Here is a 25,717-nt window from a genome sequence, read left to right on the forward strand (position 1 = left end):
GGCGTGACAGGCGCCAGGGCCCGGCGTGACAGGCGCCAGGGCCCGGCGTGACAGGCGCCAGGGCCCGGCGTGACAGGCGCCAGGGCCCGGCGTGACAGGCGCCAGGGCCCGGCGTGACAGGCGCCAGGGCCCGGCGTGACAGGCGCCAGGGCCCGGCGTGACAGGCGCCAGGGCCCGGCGTGACAGGCGCCAGGGCCCGGCGTGACAGGCGCCAGGGCCCGGCGTGACAGGCGCCAGGGCCCGGCGTGACAGGCGCCAGGGCCCGGCGTGACAGGCGCCAGGGCCCGGCGTGACAGGCGCCAGGGCCCGGCGTGACAGGCGCCAGGGCCCGGCGTGACAGGCGCCAGGGCCCGGCGTGACAGGCGCCAGGGCCCGGCGTGACAGGCGCCAGGGCCCGGCGTGACAGGCGCCAGGGCCCGGCGTGACAGGCGCCAGGGCCCGGCGTGACAGGCGCCAGGGCCCGGCGTGACAGGCGCCAGGGCCCGGCGTGACAGGCGCCAGGGCCCGGCGTGACAGGCGCCAGGGCCCGGCGTGACAGGCGCCAGGGCCCGGCGTGACAGGCGCCAGGGCCCGGCGTGACAGGCGCCAGGGCCCGGCGTGACAGGCGCCAGGGCCCGGCGTGACAGGCGCCAGGGCCCGGCGTGACAGGCGCCAGGGCCCGGCGTGACAGGCGCCAGGGCCCGGCGTGACAGGCGCCAGGGCCCGGCGTGACAGGCGCCAGGGCCCGGCGTGACAGGCGCCAGGGCCCGGCGTGACAGGCGCCAGGGCCCGGCGTGACAGGCGCCAGGGCCCGGCGTGACAGGCGCCAGGGCCCGGCGTGACAGGCGCCAGGGCTCGGCGTGACAGGCGCCAGGGCCCGGCGTGACAGGCGCCAGGGCCCGGCGTGACAGGCGCCAGGGCTCGGCGTGACAGGCGCCAGGGCCCGGCGTGACAGGCGCCAGGGCCCGGCGTGACAGGTATCAGGGTCCTTAGTATGACTTATGAGGACATAGGTTAATATGCATCACGCGAAGTTTATTAAGGGAGTCCCCGCGTGAAGCAGGTAATATAAGTGGATCCAACTGTCAATTCGATGTGGTTCTGAAGAAACAGGGGATCAAAGAAAATGGTGGGAAGGAAAGTTGAGAGGCAACAATTATATATGCAACAAAAACAGCGGCTACAAAGGCCTTTTGGACTTTTTCTGTTGAAGCAAATTCTCATGTACTTTGGCGAACAAAGAGTCCGGTTGGAAAACGTGCTGGAATGAATAAATAATTGTGCTTACGGTGTCGGAGATAGCAGGATTGAGCATGGTGACTGGCACACTGATCACACTGAGCAGATGAGCACTCCGCCATTCCTCGGCCTTTAAGTTCCTCCTTGGGAAGAGGGCTTGCAGTGAGAGGAGAGCATCAGCGATGAGCTACAATAGCAATTCCACAGTGTCAATGATTCAACCGCAAATCTCGGAGTCATTTTGTCATCAGTCAACGTGTGGATGTATAATATTTGAGCAGAGAATCAGAGACTGCGGAGGGAGAATATCACAAAACAAGAACTTCCAGTCAGGTTCCTTGCCTGTGGCTCTGAAAATATCTTGTCACACCATCGGCAGCAAATGGTTGTTTGTTTCTCAAATCACTTAAAGACTCAAAGGATGATCCCAATGGATGTTTACTGGCGGGATTACACCTTAATCAGGTATATTAAGCATCCTGCTTATGTTTGCTAGGCAAGTTTATTTTCCTAATTACCTATCCTTGTGTTCTTTATCCCACCCTCCCCTTTTTCACTTGCTTATTATGGTCTGGATTTTCATCCTCGAGGCCGGTAGCGGGAGCTGGGAAAGTTCCCGGCTCGGTCCACCACCCTCGGGGGGAAAGTGACAGGGTCTGTCATTGCTGGGTGTTGGTGGGGGTGGGGGGTGGAAGTAGTGATTGCAGTCGGGCCCGGGAAAGGGGCCAAAGGGGCTGCAGGTGCCATTTCAAAGGTCCCGCCTCAGTGCAGTGAGATTTTGCCCCAGTTAAAATAAAAACACAAAGGCCCTTTCTCAGCCAAGAATGCATAATGAGGCTTGGCTGAGAACCCAGACATCCATTAGACTGTTGAAACACCTGAGTCCCAGGGAAAACATTGCTTGATTGACAGCTCCAGATCTCTGATCTATGCTGTCAATTGCACAATGTTTATTTATACAAGATTATGAGGTTTCAAGCGCTTACAGTTTCTGCTATTGATACTTTAAAGGGTCTGGGATGATTGACACTTTTATTGGGTCTAAGGTAAAAAGGAGGTTTTTTTCCCTGAAAGTTCAAGCCTTGCTGACTTGAAATGAATGCTGAAGAGAAAGAAAATCTCTAAAATGAAATGGGTGGATGCAAATGTCTGATAGTTTTACAAAAATAACTTCACGTATGAGGAGATTGTTAGCAGTCCTAGAGGAGCTGTGCCTTACAATGTAATGCTTTGTACAGAATAAGGAGGCTATTCTCTTATCTGTGTTGTAGCTTTGTTTGTATATATAAACTCTAATGCATATTGAAAGAGAGAAAGAAAGCTGTTAATTGTATATTAATTGTATACTAATTATATGCAGGCAGTGGACATTAACTGGGATTCATTCATGCGCCTATAAATAGACACAAACAAACAGTGTTTGTTGGGTTAGGAGGTGCATGCTTGTAACGTTGAAAGCTGTAAATAAATGCTTATGGAAGTATGTAAAGTTTGGCTTGAGTTCTATACCACACCATGTGGATTTCTGGATTATAACACTGGTGTAGCTTAATTAAAAGAGTTTAGGACCAAAAATCTGCATTTTTAATCAGGTTACTCCCTCCACCTGGAAGTAACCAAATTTAAATTTACTGTAAGTGCCTGGAAAAGAATAGTGAACCATTTAATGGTTTCATTGGTGCATACTAGTCAGTTTCTCCATAAATGAAACATTTCATGGCAAAAGCAGAACTTTCACAAAGTGCCTATTAGTGGCTGCCTGTCAAAGAAAACCAAGTAAAGTTTGTAGAACCTCCCCGAATCAGTGAGACAATTTTGACTTGGGGACATGGCCACTTCTGCGAGTGGGACCCGACCTGGGGCAAATTGAAACTTTAAACAGCAGAGAGACTGCTGAAAACACAGAGGCAAGCGATTTTTCGGCAGAATTCCCCAAATCTTTTGCGCTGGATCGGCCAATTCCCCCCGAAACCTGGGAGCAAAAGTCAGGGAAGCAAGTGGAAAACTCAACAACCCATAACATGGTTTAGAAGGGGAGAATGCCTACCTTCCAATGAGGTGTAAACTCCTCTGTTAGCTTCTTCAATGGATGGTCATAGTCCAGTAACATCTGCGCAAGTTTTGGAAAACTAGAATCACTAATTGAAAAAAGAGATGGGCAGTTATACGGCCGAATTGGCGACAATTATATGGATCAACAGCAACAGCTTATATTTATATAGCGCCTTTAACGTAATAAAGCAGCCCTAGGCGCTTTGGAAAATATGGCACGGAGTTACAGGAGGAGATAGCAGGTCAGGTGCAAAAGCAAAATACTGGATACTGGAAATCTGAAATAATAACTAAAAATGCTGGGAATGCTCTGATGGCATCTGGTGGAGAGAGAAATTCAAATGAAAGGTCCTTGACCTGAAATCTTGGGTGGAATTTTACGGCCCTCTCCCGCCAGTTGGATTTCCAATCCCGCTGAAGCCAATGGACTTCTGAACGGCTCACCATATTTTACTGTCCCCTCCCTGCTGTGACAGGGCCGTAAAATTCCTCCCCATTAATTCCGATTCTCTCTTCACAGATGCCGCCAAGCTTGTTGAATACCTCCAGCGTTTTCCGTTTTTCTTTCACAAACTCAGCCTAACCTCGTTGGTGGGAAAATTGTTGGAAAACATTCTGAGGAACAGGATAAACCTTCATTTAGAAACACAGATTAATCAAAGACAGTCAGCACGGATTTGTTAAGGGAAAGTCATGTTTGATTAACATGATTGGATTTTTTTGTGGAGGTAATAAGGAGGGTCGATGAGGGTCATGCATTGATGTAGTTGATATGGATTTTAACAAGGCTTTTGATAAGTTCCCACCTGGCAGGCTGGACACAAAAGTAAAAGCCTGTGGGACCCAAGGCAAAGTGGCAAGTTGGATCCAAAATTGACCCCAAGGCAGGAAGCAAAGGGTAAAGGTCGATGGTGTTTGTGTGACTGGAAGACTGTTCCCAGTGGGGTTCCACACGGCTCAGTATGAGGTCCCTTGCTTTTTGTGGTGTATATCAATGATTTGGACTGGAATGTAGGGGATATGATTAAGAGGTTTACAGATGATACAAATATTAGCCGTGTGGTTGATAATGAAGAAGGAAGCTGTGGACTGCAGGAAGATATCGATGGACTGGTCAGCTGGGTAGAAGAGTGGCAAATGGAGTTCAATCCAGAGAAGTGTGAGGTGAGGTAATACATTTGGGGAAGGCTAACAAGGAAAGGGAATCCACACTAAATAGTAGGATACTGAGAAGTGTAGAGGAACAGAGGGACCTTGGAGTGTGTCCACTGATCTTTGGGAAGGGTAATGGTTGATGGGTCTGCCTCCACACACAGGTTATTCTTATGATTCTGGGCAGGTAGATACCGTCTTCAAGAAGACACACGGGATACTTGCCTTTATTAGCAGAGGTCTAGACTATAAGTGCTGGGAGGTAATGCTGGAACTGTATAAAACACCAGTTAGGCCACAGCTAGAGCACTGTGTACAGTTCTGGTCACCGCACTATAGGAAAGATGTGATTGCACTGGAGAGGGTACAGAGGAGATTTTCCAGGATGTTGCCTGGACTGGGGAATTTTAATTATGAGGAAAGATTGGATCAGCTGGGGTTGTTTTCTTTGGAACAGAGGAGGCTGAGGGGAGACCTCACTGAAGTGTATAAAATATGAGGGGTCGAGGTAGAGTGGATAGAAAGGAGTTATTCCCCTTGGTTTAGGGATAATCAGGGGGCATAGATTTAGGGTGAGGTAGGAGGTTTAGAGGGGATTCAAGGGGAATATTTTGTCACCCAGAGGGCATTGGGGATCTGGAACTCACAGCCTGGAAGGGTGGTAGAGCCAGAGACCCTAATCACATTTAAACAGTATTTGGACAGGCACTTGACATACAGGCTACTGACCAAGAGTTGGAAAGTGGGATTAGGCTGGATGGTTACTGGTTGGCTAGCATGGACACAATGGGCTGAATGGCCTCTTTCTGTGCTGAAAATTTCAATGATATTCTTTTCTATTTATATGACCAAAAACTTGGTCAAAAAGATCTGTTTTAAAGAGCATCATTAAGGAGGAAAGTGAGGTGGAGGGGTGTAGGGAGGGAATTCCAGAGCTTGGGGCCCAGGCAGCTGAAGGCACGGCCGCCACTGGTGGAGCGATTAAAATCGGGAACGCACAAGAAGCTGGAATTAAATGAGTGCAGATACCTCAGAGGGTTGTGGGACCGGGGGAGATAAGGGAGGGGCGAGGCCATGGAGGGATTTGAAAATAAGGAGGAGAATTTTAAAACCAAGACGTTGCTTGACCGGGAGCCAATGTAGCTCAGGGGAACGGGACTTGGTGTGAGTTAGGACATGGGCAGCTGAGTTTTGGATGACCTGAAGTTTACAGAGAGTAGAATGTGGGAGAGCAGCCAGAAGTGTGTGGGATTGGAATGGATTAGTGTATGAGACTGTGGGATTACAATGAGTTGGAGTGGGAGACTATAGGTCTAGACTGGGTTAGAGGGGGAGACTACAGTTAAGAATGGCTGGCATGGTGTACTGTGGGGTAAGAATTTGTTTGCATGGACAATGTGGGTTGAATGGTTCGCATGGAAGAATATGGGTTGAGAATGTGTGTGAAATTGTCCCTCGCTGGAATGGAATTGTCTTGCAAGAAGAAGCAATCGTTTTGCACTTGGGGACAGTGTGCACCGTTACAATTTCATGATTATTATAATCTCCCCATGCCCCCCCCAGCAACCTCCAAGCTGCATTTGCCACACCCATTGGTTAAACAGCGACAGTTCCATTCCCCACACCCATTCACAGCTGAGCGACTCTCACCCTGCATACAGAATGTCACAGGGGCAGCAAGTTCCCTCTGCTAGTAACTAACTGCATTACCTTGATCCATTGGACATTTCATAGGCGCAGTTGTACATGCCGAGCAGGACCTTGCGGTCATCAATTCGAGACACCAGGAGGAACAGAGACGTGTAGGTGACTATCAAGTCGAGGTAGCCCTTGGTCAGATCATAGTTCACATTCTGGAAGTGAAACCATCTTTTGTAAATTATAGGTTATTTTTGTCTCTTTATCAACTTCAGTTGCACAGTCTGAAACAGTTGTTTCCTTGTTTGCATTTGGCCTGCTTTCAAAATGAGTTCATTTGTCAACAGGTTATAAGACTGTTATGAATATAAACTGCAGCAACTGGGAGATCTGTTAAAAGGACAAAGGAAAATTGTATGAACACATGGCCAATGTGTGTTACCATATTTGTGTTATTGTCTACAAGAGTATAGGCATCTGTACAGTGTGCGTGTGCCTGTCTGTGTGTGCGTGTGTGTGTGGGTGCGTGTGCATGTGTGTGCGTGCACGTGTGCATGTGTGAGAGTGCTCGTGTGTGCCTGTGAGTGCCCGTGTGTGCCTGTGACTGCTCGTGTGTGCACGTGACTGCTCGTGTGTGCACGTGACTGCTCGTGTGTGCACGTGACTGCTCGTGCGTGCATGTGTGTGACTGCTCGTGTGTGCATGTGTGTGAGTGCACATGTGTGCTTGTGTGTGCGTGTGCGTCTGTCTTTGTGTGTGTGTAAGTGTGAGTGTGTGTGCGCTGTGTGCGAGTGCGTGGGTGTGTGCATGTGTGTGTGAGTGAGTGTGCATGCGTGATTGTATATGTGTGTGTGTGTGTGTGTGTGAGTGGGCGAGTGCATGTGGGTGAGTGCGTGCATGTGGGCGAGTGCGTGCATGTGGGCGAGTGCATGTGTGTAAGTGCGTGTGTGTAAGTGCGCGCATGCATGTGTACGAATATGTATGTATACATGCTTGCGTGCCCACTGTGGATCAGGAAGTGGATAGCTCAAGAAGACCTAGCCAATGCTCAAGGGTTGATCATTGCTGGTGAAAAGACAACTCACTGCTGAGGAATTAGTCATATCCTCACTTTTCTGCAGGCCTCACAACCCTAGGTGACTCCTGAACCCAAAGAATGGGACTAGATCTTAAAAATCTATGGGGGCAGGGGATGCCTAAGAGTGATGAAGGTCTGTGTTGCCCAGATAACTGCAAATCTTGGGGGGGCAAACAGGATGTGAGCAAAAAGTGGCCAGTATGATGAGTGGGGCTATGTAGAACACACTGCCCAAACCAGCCACAGGCAATAGTACAGCTTGAGTTACCTGGAGGCTGCTTATCCTCCCTAGAAATAATGAAGATGAATGGAAAGGAGGTGGTCACTCTTATTGACTTGGAGTGCACTAAGCCGGTTTTCTGTTGGCTCCAGTACACCTTTCAGGTCAATACCACTGGACTACAACAGGAGTAATATGGGACTGTCTTTTCTGACACCACCAACTGCACCATTGAATCGAGCGGTGATTGTGTTAAGGGCAGAGAGAAGGGGAATTTCTGAAGGGAAATCATGCTTGACAAATCTACTGGAATTTTTCGAGGATGTAACTAGTAGAGTTGATGAGGGGGAGCCAGTGGATGTGGTTTATTTGGATTTTCAGAAGGCTTTCGACAAAGTCCCACATAAGAGATTGGCGTGTAAAATTAAAGCGCATGGGATTGGGGGTAGTGTATTGAGATGGATAGAAAACTGGTTGGCAGACAGGAAACAAAGAGTAAGAATAAACGGGTCTTTTTCCGAATGGCAGGCAGTGACTAGTGGGGTACCGCAGGGATCGGTGCTGGGACCCCAGCTATTCACAATATATATTAATGATTTAGACAAGGGAACTAAATGTAATATCTCCAAATTTGCAGATGACACAAAGCTGGGTGGGAGGGTGAGCTGTGAGGAGGATGCAGAGATGCTTCAGTGTGATTTGGACAAGCTGAGTGAGTGGGCAAATGCATAGCAGGTGCAGTATAATGTGGATAAATGTGAGGTTATCCACTTTGGTAGCAAAAACAGGAAGGCAGATGATTATCTGAATGGCTATAAATTGAGAGAGGGGAATGTGCAACGAGACCTGGGTGTCCTTGTACACCAGTCGCTGAAGGTAAGCATGCAGGTGCAGCAGGCAGTAAAGAAGGCAAATGGTATATTGGCCTTCATAGCCAGAGGATTCGAGTACAGGAACAGGGATGTCTTGCTGCAATTGTACAGGGCCTTGGTGAGACCACACCTGGAATATTGTGTGCAGTTTTGGTCTCCTTATCTGAGGAAGGATGTACTTGCTATAGAGGGAGTGCAGCGAAGGTTTACCAGACTGATTCCTGGGATGGAGGGACTGACATATGAGGAGAGATTGAGTCGATTAGGATTATATTCGCTGGAGTTCAGAAGAATGAGGGGGATCTCATAGAAACCTATGCAATTCTAACAGGACTAGACAGGGTAGATGCAGGAAGGATGTTCCCGATGGTGGGGGAGTCCATAACCAGGGGTCACAGTGTGAGGATATGGGGTAGACCATTTAGGACTGAGATGAGGAGAAATTTCTTCACCCAGAGAGTGGTGAGCCTGTGGAATTCGCTACCACAGACAATAGTTGAGATCAAAACATTGTATGTTTTTAAGAAGGAGTTAGATATAGCTCTTGGGGCGAAAGGGATCAAAGGATACGGGGAGAAAGCGGGAGCAGGCTATTGAGTTGGATGATCAGCCATGATCATAATGAATGGCGGAGCAGGCTCGAAGGGCCGAATGGCCTACTCCTGCTCCTAGTTTCTATGTTTCTATGAAACGCATTCAGGAGAATTTTCTTGATGAACATGTTTCTTGTCCAATGAGGAAGGGGCATTGTGGGTCTGGTTCTGAGGAGCGTAGTGAGTCAAGTGGAGGATGTCACAGTTGGGGAGCCTCTCAGGAAATATGATCAGTGTCGGAAGGCTTAGGTTAGTTATGAAGAAGGGCAATAAGCAATCGACAATAAAAATACTGAATGGGAGGAGGGCTAATGTCAGTGAATTGAGAAGGGATCCGGCCTGGATAAATGGGAATTAAAGGCCGACAGGTGACTCTGTAATGGAGCAATAGACGGTATTTAAAGGAGAGATGGTTCACAATCTAGGTCCATTCAAATGAGGGGGAAAGGGAAGATAAACAAAGACACAACTCCCTAGATGATGACAGAGTTAGAGTAGGAGGAAGCAGAGAAAGGGTAAATAACAGGTTAATAATACATAAGAGAATCAGGCTGAATATAAAACATACTGAAAAGTGAAAAAGGAAGTAAGAGGGGAAGAGAGACAGTACAAGAATAGATTGGTGGCCGACATAAAAGAGAATTCAAAGGCCTTCTAAAGGCATCTTAACAGTGAAAGGGTTTTCAGAGGAAGCTGGAGCTGTTCAGGGACCAAAATGAGGATTTACTGAGGGAGGCAGGGGGCATGTCTGAGGTAACAAAATGGAGATTTACTGAGGGAGGCAGGGGGCATGTCTGAGGTAACAAAATAAAAGGGGTTGTTAAAAGTACTTTGTCTGCTGAAATACTGGCTCTTGTGGAGGCAGTGGCTGTGGGATTCTATTTGTCAAATATTTGAACTGAGATTCTGTATAAGGGACATTCCGAAGATTGTATACCCATTGAATGTTGAGTAAATAATCATTCATTGTGGGATAATATACACTGTACAAAAAGTGAGATTGAGAAAAGGTAATGGATTGAGCTTGCTGGCTTGAAAAAAGTGGAGAGAAAGAAAATCTCAAATTAAGAGGGTAGATGCAAGTTATCAACTGTCTGATTGTTTTACAAAGAGAAGTGTATGCATGAAGAAATTGTGAGGGGTGCTAGTGGAGTGGCATCTCACAATGTAATGCTTTGTACAGAATATGAAGGTTTTTGATTTATTTGTTTTGAAATTTTGGTTGTCCATATTAACTCGAATCTTTATTTAAAAAGAGAGAAGAGAATCTATTAATTGTATTTTAATTGTGTTTAAATGAATGCAGGTAGTGGGCATTCACCTGAGCCCCCTATAAATCTACACAGGCTAAAATTGTGGTTATTTGGTTAGGAGGCGTATGCTTGTAATGTGCATCTCTGTAAATAAAAGTGTGTAAAAATTGTCTCCAGTTCTATCCTTCACCAACAGGATTTCTGGAAGAGAACACTAGTGCTTGGTTTGATTATTTTTTAATAGCTCCATTAATCTGCCTTTTCATAATTTGTCTATTTGCACTCCTATATCCCTTTGCTCATTTGTCCATTCAGATTCTTATTTTCTAATATGCAACTCCTTATTTTTCTTACTAAAATCTAACACCTCCTGTTTATTTGTATTGAAATTCATTCGGCCCATGGAACCATAGAAAAGTTACAGTGCAGAAAGAGGCCATTCAGCCCACCATGTCTGCGTTGGCCAAAAAAGAGAAAAAAGAAACTAGCCGCTCATCTTTAATCCCAATTTCCAGCATCTGGTCCGTAGCCCTGCAGGTTACAGCACTTCAGATGCAGATCCAGGTGCCTTTTAAATGAGTTGAGCGTTTCAGTTTCAATCACCAACTTTGGCAGTGAATTCCAGACACCCACCGCCCTCTGGGTGAAAACGATTTTCCTCATGTCTCCTCTAATCCTTCTACCAATCACCTTCAATCTGTGCCCCCTGGTAATTGGCATTATGCAGGTTTTACTAATGCTGTCTTATAAATTCTTGTGCTCCTCTTCAGCATTGACCATCAACCCCCACATCCAAAAAAAGGCTGTATCCACAAATTCCAAAGTGTAATTCATTGATAGAAATTGTAAATAATAATGGTCCCAGCACCATCCTTGTGAGACCCTGCTACCTGCTGTCTGCCACTCTGAATAGTTAGCCTTTATCACTATTCTTCTCTGTTTTCTGTCTTACAGATACTTACTATATCCAGTCCTGTATAAGATACTTACTATGTCCAGGTACATTTGATAATTATCCATTGAAGTCAGTAACTCATTCACATTCTCCTGTAAAACACAAGCAGAAGAACCTTCAGTATAGGGGAGGTGGTGGCATAATGGTAATGTCAATGAGCTCATAGCCCAGGCTAATGCTCTGGGGATATGGGTTCAAATCCCACTATGGCAGCTGGTAGAATTTAAATCCAATTAATAAAATCTGGAATATAAAGCTAGTCTCAGTAATGGTGACCATGAAACTATCATCGATTGTTGTAAAAACCCATCTGGTTCACTAATGCCCCTTTAGAGAAGGAAATCTGCCATCCTTACCTGGTCTGGCCTACATGTGACTCCAGACCCACAGCAATGTGGTTGGCTCTGAAATGGCTGAGCAAGCCACTCAGTTCAAGGGTAATTAGGGATGGGCAACAAATGCTGGCCTTGCCAGAGACACCCACATCCCATGAAAGAATAAAGGAAAAAAACAGAATTAAAGGCCAGGAGAAACAAGGCTTGAAGGTCAAGTTAAAAGGGATTCAGCTGCTTAGCACTATTGGTCTGGAATGCAGTGTTGCGCAGCATATAGAAAGATTTATATAATGCCCTTCATGACTCTTTCTTCCTTTAAAAAGCTTGGAGGTAAGGGGAGCAGACCTGTCGGAGTTCAAGGCATCGGGCAGTGAGGTTAAAAAAACCTAAAAGTAATGTCAACACAAGGGAAGGTGCTGATTGGTGAGCAGCGGGTGTCTTTTTTCAGAATGGGACTAAAGGTTGACAAGTCCCCTGGACCAGATGGCCTGCATCCTTGGGTCTTAAAAAAAGTGGCAGCAGATGTGTTGGTTGCAATCTTCCAAAAATACCTGGATTCTGGAAAGGTCCCAGTGGTTTGGAAAACTGCAAATGTAACACCCCTCATCGAGAAAGGAGGGAGACAGAAAGCAGGAAACTATAGGTCAGTTAGCCTAACATCCGTCATTGGGAAATTGCTGGAATCCATTAGTAAGGAAGTAGTAGCAGGGCATTTAGAAAATCATAATATAGTCAGGCAGAGTCAACATGGTTTTGTGAAAGGGGAATCGTGGTTGATAACACTAGTAGAGTTCTTTGAGGGTGTAACAAGTTGGGTGGGTAAAGGGGAACCAGTAGTTGTTCTGTATTTGTATTCCCAAAAGGCATTCAATAAGGTGCCACATAAGAAGTTACTGCACAAGAGCTCTTGGTGTTGGGGGTGATATATTAGCGTGCATAGAGGATTGGCTCACTAACAGGAAACAGAGAAGGTTCACTAGGCTGATTCCTGGAATGAAGGGGTTGCCTTATGAGAAATGGTTGAACGGGTTGAGCTGAAACTCACTGGAGTTTAGGAGAATGAGAGGTGATCTTATTGAAACATGTAAGATTCTGAGGGGACTCGAGAGGGTGGATGCTGAGAGGATGTTTCTCATATTGGGGAATCTAAACTAAGGGACAACATTTTAGAATAAGTGGTCTCCCAGTTAAGATGGAGATGAGGAGGAATTTCGGCCTGGATGTTCACTGAATTGGGATGACTCGGGAGCCCTTTAAAAGTGGCAGCTGGGACCTGATTCCGAGATTCCCAACCCCATTCCTGGGGTTTCCAATTTTTTAACAGGGCCTTTAAAGGGTGCGGGCATGTTTGGGTTATAGGCCCGCGTCCTGCACTCCTGACCTGGCTGGCTCCATTGTGGGGATAGGCATGTCCGAGTCCTCCACAATTTTCATGGAATCGGGCCAGGTTTTCAATGAGTCGTGGCTCATGGCTCCTCAGAGGTGTTGTGAACCATAGTCTGCATGAAGGGGCCTTTTAAAAGGGAAGTTCAAAAAGTCTTCTTCATGCCCCCTCCCCCCACCCCCCTCCCCCATGCCAAGGTACGCCACCCACCCACTCCCTTTGGTCCCTCATGACCCCCAGCCAAGGTATTCCCCCCACACCCATGACCCCTCATGCCACCCCCCATGCCAATCTACGGCACTTCCACGTCCATTCGCCCACTATACACTGTATAGGAGCAATGAACCCTATAGTGACAAGTAGTATGTATAAAAAAAAGTTTTTTTGAAAAAAGTCATTCATTGATGACTTTCCACTTGCTTAAAAAAAGGCTCCTTTTCATACAGGACAATAAAAGTGTCAATCATCCAGACCCTTCAAATTATCAATAGGTGAAACTGAAAGCACTTGAAACCCCTTTACCTCGTGTAAATAAACACCGTGAGATTGACAGCAGAGATTAGAGAGTTGGAGCAATGTTTTCTCTGTTAAGCCAAGGCCTCGTCTCCCTCTCAGCTGAATGTAAAAGAACCCATGGCACTATTTTGAAGAAGCGGAGGACTCTCCTTGGGACTCTCCAGCAAAAAATTGTCCCTTAACCAACATCACTAAAACGCGTTATTTCCTCATTATCATACTGTTGTCTGTAGGAGCTTGCTGCACACAAACTGAGTGCCACCTTTCCTACATTACATCAGTGACTACCCAGCAGATGTGCACTGACTGTAATGTGCTCTGAGATGTCCTGTGGCCACGAACAGGGCTATAAAAATCCAAGTCTCACTTTCACTGGAGACATTCGCACACCCCCACTCCTCTCACTTAGTGACATAGCAATATCCCCTCCCCTCCCCTGGAGTCACAGTGATCTTTAACACCACCCCCCCACCCCCAACTATCAGTTTACATTTACATCCTCACTATGGAGAGACAGTGATGTTCTCTACCCACGTCCAGAGACATTCCCCCTGCCCTTCGAGTGACACAGTGACTTTTCCAAAGCCCCCACCCCACACCTAACCTCCGCCCCTCCAAAGCATGCCAAAACATTGTGCCAAAATGCTATGGTTTATACATCATAACAATAGGAAGTATCTTCTTCTTCAGTTCTCTGCCTAAAGGCCAGTTCGCACCACAGCCTCCACCATGGGTAGGGCGGGGAGGTAGGTCCCAAATCCCCAGCTGAAACAGGGATTGAACCCCACACAGACCACCCAGCTCCCCAAGGAGTTTGAGTTGCTGTGGCACTTTTCCATGCATGTTGTAGTCTGGAGATATGCTAGAGATTCCAATCTCCTTCCACCACATGGCTGACCAGGAATCTCTCTCACTCTTACCGCCTGCCACGTATGTTGGCAGGATTTACAAGTTGATACACAACCTGTTTGGCCACCTTATGAACGCGCCTTTCTTGGCCATCAAGTCCTGGAGTGGGACTTGAACCCGGAGCAGGACTTGAACCCAGAGCTTCAGGCTCAGAGACAGGGACGCTACCCACTGCGCCACAAGATGTATATCCACGTGCTAATGCATCTTTCATTTCTACCAATCAATTGATTATACTGGTTACAGTTCAACTGATAAACATGTCGGCAGAAAGTGTCGGCAGTTACACCAGCTTCATGTCCTTGTCCTCATTGAATTCAAACTTTTATCTGTGCGGCTAAATTGAAGGACAAGTCAATTGGCAGATCCCGTGATGAGCGGGTGCATGACATCGATGTTAAGCCGCGGACTCACTCGGAATTCCATGACATCCACGAAGGAATGGTAGAAATTGGTCAGGTTCTTCAGAATTTCCGACTTCTCCTTCTGGATGTTGCTGAGGTGGCTCTGTGAGGGAATGAAGGGAACATTAAACTGAGTCAAGACTCTGCATATTAACAGGAAAAAATGGACGTTTCAGGTGAAGGAATCTCACTAACATGGGGTTTCAGTGAGGCTGGCCTGAATCACTCAGTTCGAGCTTGTTATTGAACATTGGGTCAGAAAACAAGATTTTAGTATGAGGAACTGTGGTGGCCGGGCAAGTAAACACGGCTGAAACGTTTTTTTTTATTCGTTCATGGGGTGTGGGCATCCAGTATCTATTGCCCATCCCTAAATGACCTGTGACAAGGGCAACTGAGACTCAACCACATTGCAGTGGGTCTGGAGTCACATGTAGGCCAGACTAGGTAAGAACAGCAGATTTCCTTCCCTAAACATTAGTGAACCAGATGGGTTTTATACAATAATCGAAAATGGTTTCATGGTCATCATTAGACTTTTAATTCCAGATTTGTATTGAATTCAAATTTCACCATTTGCCGTGGTGGGACTTGAACCCAGGTCCCCAGAGCATTACCCTGGGTCTCTGGATTACAGTGCAATGACAATGCCACTACGCCATTGCCCCCCCAAAGGGAAAAGGAAAGAGTGTGCCATCCACTAAGACCTTAACACATCCCCGGGACTTCCCAAATACCTTTTAGGTGCAGTTACTTTTATTACAGAGAAGTGAGGTGGCAAGTGGATGAAAACGATGGAGGGAGAAAATAAGCCTGCCAACTAACTCGGGTGTCAGGGAAACCAGGAGTGGCAATAAATGAGGGGCCACCACATCCCAAGCAGTCACATGTCAGCTGTGGCTCAGCTTGGAGCACTCTTGCCTCCGAATCATGAGATTCTGGGTTTAAGTCCCACTCTAGTGTCCGATCCCAAAAACCAAGACTAATGCACCTGAGGGAGCACTGCACTGTCTCTCAGATGATATGTTAAACAGGCCCCAGCTGTCTGTTCTGTTGGATGTAAAAGCCCTCATGGCACTATCTTGAAGAAGAGAAGGGAAATTCTCCACCTTGTCCTGGCCAATATTTATCCCTCAGCCAACATCGCAAAAAAGACATCAGGTCAGTATCACACTGCAGTCTGTGGGGACGTGCTGAGCACAATTGGCTTCTGTGTCTCTTACATTACAACAGAGACAACACCTCAAAAAGTACTTCATTAGATGTAAAGTGCTTTGAGACATCCAGTGGTCATGAAAAGCACTATATGAATGCAGGATGTTCTTTTCTGTGTGAGTCCTGCTTTGTGTATTCAAAGGCATCCTACACTCCCTCAACCCTGGGGAGAATACCGATCACTTGACAATTCATAGGTGGCCCTTCTCTCACATCCAGCTCTTCAACCTATTCCCTCATAACCTGTCTTCTCTCTCTCGATTTGGTGATTTCCCCAGTGAATTGAGGGGGTTTTTGCTTCTGGACAGGGAAAGGATCTAGGAGGGAAGAGTGGAAATTGGAATTTGCACTGAAATATAGTTCAACAAAAAAACTGTTGTGATTCACGGAATGTCTCCTGCTGCCTAATTCGGAAAATGGAGATCCACCAATTAGACAACGACTATGATCAACGATCCAGTGAAACTTGCCTCCTTTGTCTCTCCAAGGTTGAAAATGCTCCAACCTCATTGTGTTGAAAGGAAAACTCATTCTTGCCTGAGGCCTCAAATTGTGGATCACTTCACCTTCCTCAGTCTCCCCTCAAACTGTGGATCACTTCACCTTCCTCCACCTCCCCTCAAACTGTGGATCACTTCACCTTCCTCAGTCTCCTCTCAAACACTGGATCACTTCACTTTCCTCAGTCTCCCCTCAAACTGTGGATCACTTCACCTTCCTCAGTCTCCCCTCAAACTGTGGATCACTTCACCTTCCTCAGTCTCCCCTCAAACTGTGGATCACTTCACCTTCCTCAGTCTCCCCTCAAACACTGGATCACTTCACCTTCCTCAGTCTCCCTTCAAACACTGGATCACTTCACCTTCCTCAATCTTCCCTCAAACTGTGGATCACTTCACCTTCCTCAGTCTCCCCTCAAACTGTGGATCACTTCACCTTCCTCAGTCTCCCCTCAAACTGTGGATCACTTCACCTTCCTCAGTCTCCCCTCAAACCCTGGATCACTTCACCTTCCTCAGTCTCCCCTCAAATTAGGAGCAGGAGGAGGCCACTCAGCCCCTCGAGCCTGCTCCACCATTCAATAAGATCATGGCTGATCCGACTGTAACCTCAACCCCACATTCCCGCCGACCCCCAATGACCTTTCACCCCCTTATTAATCAAGAATCTATCTAGCTCTGACTTAAAAATATTCAAAGACTCTGCTTCCACCGCCTTTTGAGGAAGAGAGTTCCAAGAGCGAGTGGTTTACAGGTCCCCTAACAGTAACTACACTGTAGGATGGGGTATACAGGAAGAAATAATGGGGGACTTGTGAGAAAAGTATGGCAATAATCATGGGTGAGCTTAAACTACATATAGATTGGACAAATCAGATTGGCAAAGGTAGAATGGATGATGAGTTCATTGAGTGTTTTTGGGTTCTTTGAGCAGCACATTCTAGTACCAACCAGAAAGCAGGCCATACTAGATCTGGTAATGTGCAATGAGACAGGATTAATTAATGACCTCAGAGTGAAGGTGCCCCTAGGTAGCAGTGATCATATCATCATTGAATTTCACAATCAGTTTGAGGGATAGAGGAGTGGACCTAAGACTAGTGCCTTAAACTTAAATAAGGGCAATTATGAGGCCATGAAGACAGGGGTGGCTAAAGTGAACTGGGAAATTAGGTTAAGGGATAGGTTGGTAGAGATGCAGTGGCAAACATTTAAGAAAAGATACATTCCAGTGAGAAAGAAAGACTCTAAGGGAAGGACACTGGCCAACTAATTGTGAATCAGGAGGTGAAAGGGAGGGAGGGACTTAAGACAATTATAATCACCAGGGGACGGGTACTGAGAAAATGATTAGAACTAAAAGCTGACAAGTCCCCAGGTCCTGATGGACTTCATCCTGGGGTCTGAAAAGAAGTGGCTGCTGAGATTGGTTTTAATTTTCCAAAATTCCCTCGATTCTGGAAAGGTCCCATCAGATTGGAAAATAGTGAATGTAACTCCTCTACTCAGAAAAGCGGGGGAAACAGAAAGCAGGAAACTACAGGGCAGTTCGCTTACCATCTGCCTTAGGGAAATTGCTGGAACCTATTATTAGGGAGGTTATGTGGGGCACTTTGAAAATCTCTAGGCAATCAGGCAGAGTTCACATGGTTTTGTGAAAGGGAAATTGTGTTTGGCTAATTCATTGGAGTCCTTTGAGGAAGTAACAAGCCATGTGGATAAAGGGGAACTTGTGGATGTGCTGTCCTTAGATCTCCTGAAGTTGACAAGGTGCCACATCAAAGGTTACTTGGCAAAATAAGAGCACATGGTGAGGAGTAACATATTAGCATGGGTAGAGGGTTGGTTAGCTAATAGGAAACAGAGAGTAGTTCAGAGGAGGTTTACTAGATTGAGAATAGGTTAGACAGACTGGGCTTGTTTCCACTGGAGTTTAGAAGAGTGAGGGGTGACTTGATTGAAGTATATAAGATCCTGAACGGTCTTGACAAGGTGGACGTGGAAAGGATGTTTCCTTTTATTTGTGAGTCCAGAGCTAGGGGGCACTGTTTTCAAATTAGGGGTCACCCTTATAGGACAGAGGTGAGGAGAATATTTTTGAGGGTTGTGCAACTTTGGAACTCTCTGCCTCAGAAGGCAGTGAAGGCGGGGTCATTGAATATTTTTAAGGCAGAGGTAGATAGATTCTTGTTAGGCAAAGGGGATCAAAGGTTATTAGGGGGTTGATGGGAATGTGGAATTCGAAACACAACAGATCAGCCACGATCTTATTGAATGGCGGAGCAGGCTCGAAGGGCCGAATGGCCTACTTCTGCTCCTATTTCATATGTTTGGACGTTCATATGATTTCTTATGGGGTAGTACTGTGAAATTTGAGAGATGTGTTATTAATAAGATTAGAGAAGAATTTAAATTTTGGGAGTCAGGGTTGTGGAGCTTTAAGACACAATGGTTTAGATATTAAACAGAGTAGATCTGGAATAACTTTAAATGAGCAATCCAGTTTGGAGAGTGTTACTTCCATTCTGGTTAATCATGCCAGGTTATCACAGAAAGATGATGTTATATCTCAAGAAGAGACAGAGCAATTGTGAAACTTGAATGGTCAATTGAACTGTTGGGCATTCAGACTAGACCAGATGCTAGTTTTGATATGTTGGAATTAAGTACTATAGTGGAAACACTCTAATGTAGGAAAAGCTGGAAGGGCAAACAAAACATTTTCATTTTGAAATTAAGTTAAGGAAAACTTTTTTACGTAGCAAGCGATTAGGATCTGGAATGCACTGCCTGACAGTGTGATGGAATCACGGTCAATCGAGTGGTTAGGATCTGGAATGCACTGCCTGAGAGTGTGGTGGAGACAGGGTCAATCGAGTGGTTAGGATCTGGAATGCACTGCCTGAGAGTGTGGTGGAGACAGGGTCAATCGAGTGGTTAGGATCTGGAATGCACTGCCTGAGAGTGTGGGGGAGACAGGGTCAATCGAGTGGTTAGGATCTGGAATGCACTGCCTGAGAGTGTGGGGGAGACAGGGTCAATCGAGTGGTTAGGATCTGGAATGCACTGTCTGAGAGTATGGTGGAGACAGGATCAATCGAGTGGTTAGGATCTGGAATGCACTGTCTGAGAGTGTGGGGGAGACAGGGTCAATCGAGTGGTTAGGATCTGGAATGCACTGTCTGAGAGTGTGGGGGAGACAGGGTCAATCGAGTGGTTAGGATCTGGAATGCACTGCCTGAGAGTGTGGGGGAGACAGGGGCAATCGAGTGGTTAGGATCTGGAATGCACTGTCTGAGAGTGTGGGGGAGACAGGGTCAATCAGGAATTTCAAAAGGGAATTGGATTGTTATTTGAAGAGGAAAGATTTGCAGGAAAATGGGGAAAAGGCAGGGGGAGTGGCACTAGGTGAACTGCTCTTGCAGAGAGCCAGCACAGACACAATGGGTCGAATGGCCTCCATTTGCACTGTAGACGTTCTATGATTCTATGGGGAGTTTCCTTAGGTGCCCAAAGAACATGAAACTGGTCATTTTTAGCGATGCTTCTCACGCTAATCATCCTGATGGGTAATTTAGTGCAGCTTGTTTCATAATATTTAAATGGGTGAAAATAGGAAATGTTGTCCTTTAGCTTGGGAAGCTAAGAAAATAAAAACGATTGTTAAAACTACTTCAGCTGCTGAAACACTGGTTCCTGTGGAGGCAGTGGGTATGGGATTCTATTTGTCAAATGATTTTAGTAAGATTCTGTACAATGGCCATAATGAAGCTAGGATATTCATTGAATGTTATGCATATAACCTCTCCTTGTCGGATAACATACACTCTACTAAATGTGAGAGTGAGAAAAGGTCACGGATTGACCTTGCTGCTTTGAAACAAATGCTGGAAAGAAAATAAATCTCTAAAATTAAATGGGCAGATGCAAGCCATAAACTGTCTGATCGTTTTACAAAAAGAAATTCACATACGAAGAAATTATTAGCAGTTTGAGTGGAGTGGCATCTCGCAGTGTAATGTTTCGTATAGAATATGGGGGTTTTTGATTTATCATAGACTCACAGAATGATCACAGCACAGAAGGGGGCTATTCACCCGTCCGTGCCGAATCTCCACCTAGTCCCACTCCCCCGCCATTCCCCATAACCTTGCATTTTATTCTCTTCAGGTGTCTATCTAGTTCACCTTTGGAATCCCCGATTGACCCTGTCTCCCCCACACTCTCAGGCAGTGCATTCCAGATCCTAACCACTCGATTGACCCTGTCTCCATCACACTCTCAGGCAGTGCATTCCAGATCCTAACCACTCGATTGACCCTGTCTCCCCCACACTCTCAGGCAGTGCATTCCAGATCCTAACCACTCGATTGACCCTGTCTCCATCACACTCTCAGGCAGTGCATTCCAGATCCTAACCACTCGATTGACCCTGTCTCCCCCACACTCTCAGACAGTGCATTCCAGATCCTAACCACTCGATTGACCCTGTCTCCCCCACACTCTCAGGCAGTGCATTCCAGATCCTAACCACTCGATTGACCCTGTCTCCACCACACTCTCAGGCAGTGCATTCCAGATCTTAACCACTCGATTGGCCCTGTCTCCCCCACACTCTCAGGCAGTGCATTGCAGATCCTAACCACTCGATTGACCCTGTCTCCCCCACACTCTCAGGCAGTGCATTGCAGATCCTAACCACTCGATTGACCCTGTCTCCCCCACACTCTCAGTCAGTGCATTCCAGATCCTAACCACTCGATTGGCCCTGTCTCCACCACACTCTCAGGCAGTGCATTCCAGGTCCTAACCACTTGTTGCGTGAAAATGTTTTTCCTCATGTCGCTATTGCTTCTTTTGTTAATCACCTTAAATCAGTGTTCTCTCATTCTCGATTCTTCCGTCAATGGGAACAGTTTCTCCCTATCTACTCTGTCCAGACCCCTCATGATTTTAAACACCTCTATCAAATCTCCTCTCAACCTTCTTTTCTCTAAGTAAAACAGTCCCAACTTCTCCAATCCATCTTCATAACTGAAGTTCCTCTCCTGTGGAACCATTCTCGTGAATCTTTTCTGCACCCTTTCTAATGCCTTCACATCCTTTCTTAACTGTGGTGTCCAGAACTGGACACTATACTCTAGTTGAGACTGAACCAACGTATTATACATGGTTGTCATTACTTCTTTGCTTTTATACTCTATACCCCTATTGATAAAGCCTAGGGTCGCGTATGCTTTACTAACCACTTTCTCAACCTGTCCTGCCACCTTCAACAATTTGTTCACATATTCCTCAGGTCCCTCTCTTCTGACACCCCATTTAGAATTGTGCCCCTTATTTTATATTGCCCCTCTGCATTCTTCCTGCTAATGGACCACATCCACTCCTCTGAATTAAATTTCATCTGCCACATGTCTGCCCATTCCACTAGCCTGACTGTGTCCTCTTGAAGTCTATCACTATCCTCCTCACAGTTCACAATACTCCCAAGCTTGGTTGTCTCACCTGCAAAATTTTGAAAGTGTGCACTGCAAAGGATCTACCCAAGTCTAGGTCACTAATACAGATCAAGAAAAGCAATGGCCCATTACCGCTCCCTGGGGAGCCCCGCTATATATCTCCCCCCAGGTCGAAAAACAACCATTCCCTCTCTGTTTCCTGTCACTCAGCCAATTTCAGCCACTGTCCCTTTTATTCCATGCGCTTAAACTTTTCTGACAAGCCTATTGTGTGGCACTTTATCATACACCTTTTGGAAGTCCATGTACACCACATCGACCCCATTACCCTCATCAACCCTCTCAAAAAAACTCAAGCAAGTTAGTTAGGATTTGCCTTCTGCGCTGGCTTTCCCTGATAAATCTACGCTTGTCCAAGTGACTATTAATTTTGTCACGAATTATCCTTTTGAAAAGCTTTCTCACCACCAACGTTAAACTGACTGGTCTGTAGTTGTTGGGATTTTCCTTACACCATTTTATTTTTTGAGTAAGGGTGTAACATTTGTAATTCTCCAGTTCTCTGGCACCACCCCTGTGTCTAAGGAGGATTGGAAGGTTATGGCCTGCGTCGCCCCAATTTCCACACTTTCTTCCCTCAGTATCCTTGGGTGTCTATCCGGGTGAATTATCAACGTTAAGTACACCCAGCCTATCTAATGGACTGTAACTTCCAACTAGCGTGGAAAATGCTGGCCTGCAGGGATCAGAATAAATAAATGCACACTACCTGGTCTTGAAAATCACGCTGACCTTTCCGTTTGCCGGAGTTGCTTGGGGCCTGCATCTAAAGGCCCCTTGCAGGCCCCAAACAGTCCCGTCCGGGGAGTTGGGGGAGTCTTGTGGATGTGGGGGCAGTCCCACGGGGTCGGTCTGACTCTTTACAATTGTTACCCAGAAGTTAGGAGAGGTTTTAATTCTTCTAGCTTTCTCTGGGTAACTATTGGGATAACCCTGGCGGAACCATCCGAAGTTTGCAATTCATTTTCGGATGGTTCCCAGCACAGCGCAATTGCCCAGAGGAAGTGTGCACTTCTGGGCAATTGCCGTGCAAACCCTTACCTGGGAGCTTCCGAGAGGGATTCCTCAGCGCATCTTTGGGATACCCCCCAAATCCGACACTGGGGAGTGCGGAAGTTATCGACCTAAATCTCCTCTTTATTAATTTTTAGCCCAATCCAGTAGCTCTAAGACCTTCTCTTTCACTATGCTTTTGACTTGTTTTGAAATTTTGATAGCGCATATAAACTTCTCTTTTTCTTGAAAAAAAAAGAGTAGAGGCTCTGTTCGTTGTATATTAATTTTGCTTAATTGTCCGCAGGCGGTGGGCAGAAACTGGGGACTCACTTGTGTCCCTATAAATCGACACAGGCATGAACTGCAGTTGTTGCAGTTAGGAGGTGTGTGCTTGCAATCTGTGACTTTGTAAATAAATGTTTGTATAAGTGTGTAAAGATTGGGTCCAGTTATATCCTTCGTCAACTGGCTTTCTTGATTATAACATTCCCCCACCTCATTCCCACAAATCGTGGGATCCTCTCCTCCCTCAATCTCTCCACCAACCTGTTCCTTTCCTTCCTCAGTCGCCCCTCAAACTGTGGGGACTCCTTACCTTCCTCCATCTCCACGTAAACTCTGGGATTCTTCCCCTCCCTCTGTCTCCCCATCTCAGTCACCCCTCAAACTCTGAATCTCTTCAACTTCCTCAGTCTTGTCTCCTACAGTCCTGCAGCTTTTATAGCTAACTGTTCATGATCACAACTTTCTAACTTACCTTACATTCTCTGGGCGGGGTCCTGCATGCAACACCTTACCCCTTCCCCTGGTTTTCCATATAAGGTGGTTACCTAAGCCACATGGTCTTCTAAGATGCAGTGATACATTAAGACCTGAGGTGGTTAAGCTGGACACCATCCTAATGGACTCTGATTACAAGTCAGGCATTTTGTTTTTAATACAATTCACTAGGCTCTGACATGGGCTACTTACACTGTTGCTCCGTATATCAATTGTTGGAAATTTCCTGGTGATGCATTTGACTGCCGATTCCATGCTTTTCTCTGTCAAGTACGGCAGCTTTGCCTTGGGGTCTGAGCATGTCTGTGGGAGGTGGAAAAAAATGTCTTTTAAGAGCACACAACCCCAGGTGGAGCACCACACAGCAGGATTACACTGGCCCATGCACCAGCAGCAAGACACCAGTGACAAAGAACAACTTGCATTTTTATAGTGCCTGTTACGTCCTCAGGAGGTCCCAAAGCGCTTTTGTCAACAAAGCACTTCTGAAAGTGTGGTCACGGCTGCAATGCAGGAAACAAGGCAGCCAATTTGTGCACAGCAAGCTCCCACAAACAGCAGTGCGGTAAGGACCAGATTGAAGGATAAATAGTGACCAGGGAGAACTAGGTTTTACTAGGATGTTGCCGGGTCTTAAGGAGTTGAGTTACAGGGAAAGCTTAAACAGGTTAGGACTTTATTCCTTGGAGCGTAGAAGGATGAGGGGAGATTTGATAGAAGTTTACAAAATTGTGAGGGGTATAGACAGAGTAAATGCGAGTAGGCTCTTTCCACTTAGATTAGGAGAAATAAACGCGAGAGGACATGGCTTTAGGGTGAAAGGGGAAAGGTTTAGGGGGAACATTAGGGGGAACTTCTTCACTCAGAGTGGTGAGAGTGTGGAACGAGCTACCATCTGACGTGGTAAATGCGGGCTCACTCTTAAGTTTTAAGAATAAATTGGATAGATACATGGATGGGAGAGGTCTGGAGGGTTATGGACTAGGTGCAGGTCAATGGGATTAGCGGAATAATATTTCGGCACAGACTAGAAGGGGCGAATGGCCTGTTTTCTGTGCTGTAGTGTTCTATGGTTCTGTGGTTCTAAGAAAAGGTTCCTCATTACAAACATCTTTGAGAGAAAACGGCTGTCTAAAAATGACAACAGTGGGGGAGTGTGCCATGTTTAACTGGGCCTCCCACCACTGGAGAAGGAGATCGGGGAGAGACATTTGGGGAGGGCAGGAGGCAGAGTGGAGGGAGGGTGGTGCCTATATACATGTGTCAGCTGTGGCTCAGTGGGTAGCCCCTACCTCTGGGTCAGAATGTTTTGGGTGTAAGTCCTACCCCAGAGACTTCAGCACAAAACTGTAGGCTGACGCCACAGTGCAGTACTGAGGCAGTGCGGTATGGTCAGAAGACCTGTCTTTCAGGTGGACACCAAACCGAGGCCCTGTCTGCCCTCTCAGGTGGACAGAAAAGATCCCACGGCACTATCGAAGAGCAAGGGAGTTATCCCTGGGGTCCTGGTCATTATTTATCCCTCAATCAACATCACAAAAACAGATTAGCTGCTGGTTATTAATGCCGTTTTTGGGAGCTGGCCTGCTGTGTTACCTACACTACAGCAGAGACCGCGGTTTAAAAATACTTCAGTGGCTTGAAAAGCACTTTGAGACATTCAGTGGGTGCGAAAGGTGCTCTATAAATGCAAGTCTTTCTTTAACTATACGATCCTGGCTTGCAGATTAAAAATTGCCTCTTGGAAAACAGTCAAGTGCATTGGCTGATGCTGTAAGGACCCTATAAACAAGTTGGCAGTGTCAGTAAGTGACCCCAGGAGGCGTGCACAGTCACAATTGTCCTTGCAGTGTCCAAATCTCCTCCTCAAATCGCTCTGGGGGTCTCTCCCACACTCTTTACTTAGTGAGCAGACGTACAGAAATAAAAAAACACCAAACACTGCCAGAAAACGTGCTAATGGGTGGAAGCCTTTTGCTGAGCACGGTGGTCAGACTATCAGACAGGAAGCTGCCTCGCTAACAGGCTGCACATTGACGAGGCTCACATCCTGAGGCAAACAGAACAAGGCTTTACGCCCGAGAGAGCAACGCTTGCAAAAAAAAAAAAACAGGAAGTAGAAACA

At 46.5% G+C, this 25,717-nt stretch overlaps 1 protein-coding gene across 2 annotated transcripts in view; it reads right to left on the reverse strand.

Moving 5' to 3' along the window:
- The window catches only part of LOC144672721 (nck-associated protein 1-like), a 101,858-nt gene that overhangs the window by 70,611 nt on the left and 5,530 nt on the right, over window positions 1-25,717 (reverse strand). For both annotated transcript variants that reach the window (XR_013574154.1, XM_078534666.1), the window contains exons 2-7: window positions 23,785-23,895; window positions 14,590-14,682; window positions 11,067-11,123; window positions 6,133-6,275; window positions 3,266-3,356; window positions 1,268-1,405 (exon numbers count right to left, since the gene is read on the reverse strand). Coding sequence is in view for 1 of the 2 variants with exons in the window: in XM_078534666.1 (XP_078390792.1) it covers window positions 1,268-1,405; window positions 3,266-3,356; window positions 6,133-6,275; window positions 11,067-11,123; window positions 14,590-14,682; window positions 23,785-23,895 (633 nt within the window). In the remaining variant the exon portion in view is untranslated. The remainder of the gene's footprint in view (window positions 1-1,267; window positions 1,406-3,265; window positions 3,357-6,132; window positions 6,276-11,066; window positions 11,124-14,589; window positions 14,683-23,784; window positions 23,896-25,717) is intronic.

The sequence above is a fragment of the Cetorhinus maximus genome, chromosome X (genome assembly GCF_964194155.1).
Source record: "Cetorhinus maximus chromosome X, sCetMax3.hap1.1, whole genome shotgun sequence".
Classification (NCBI taxonomy): domain Eukaryota; kingdom Metazoa; phylum Chordata; class Chondrichthyes; order Lamniformes; family Cetorhinidae; genus Cetorhinus; species Cetorhinus maximus.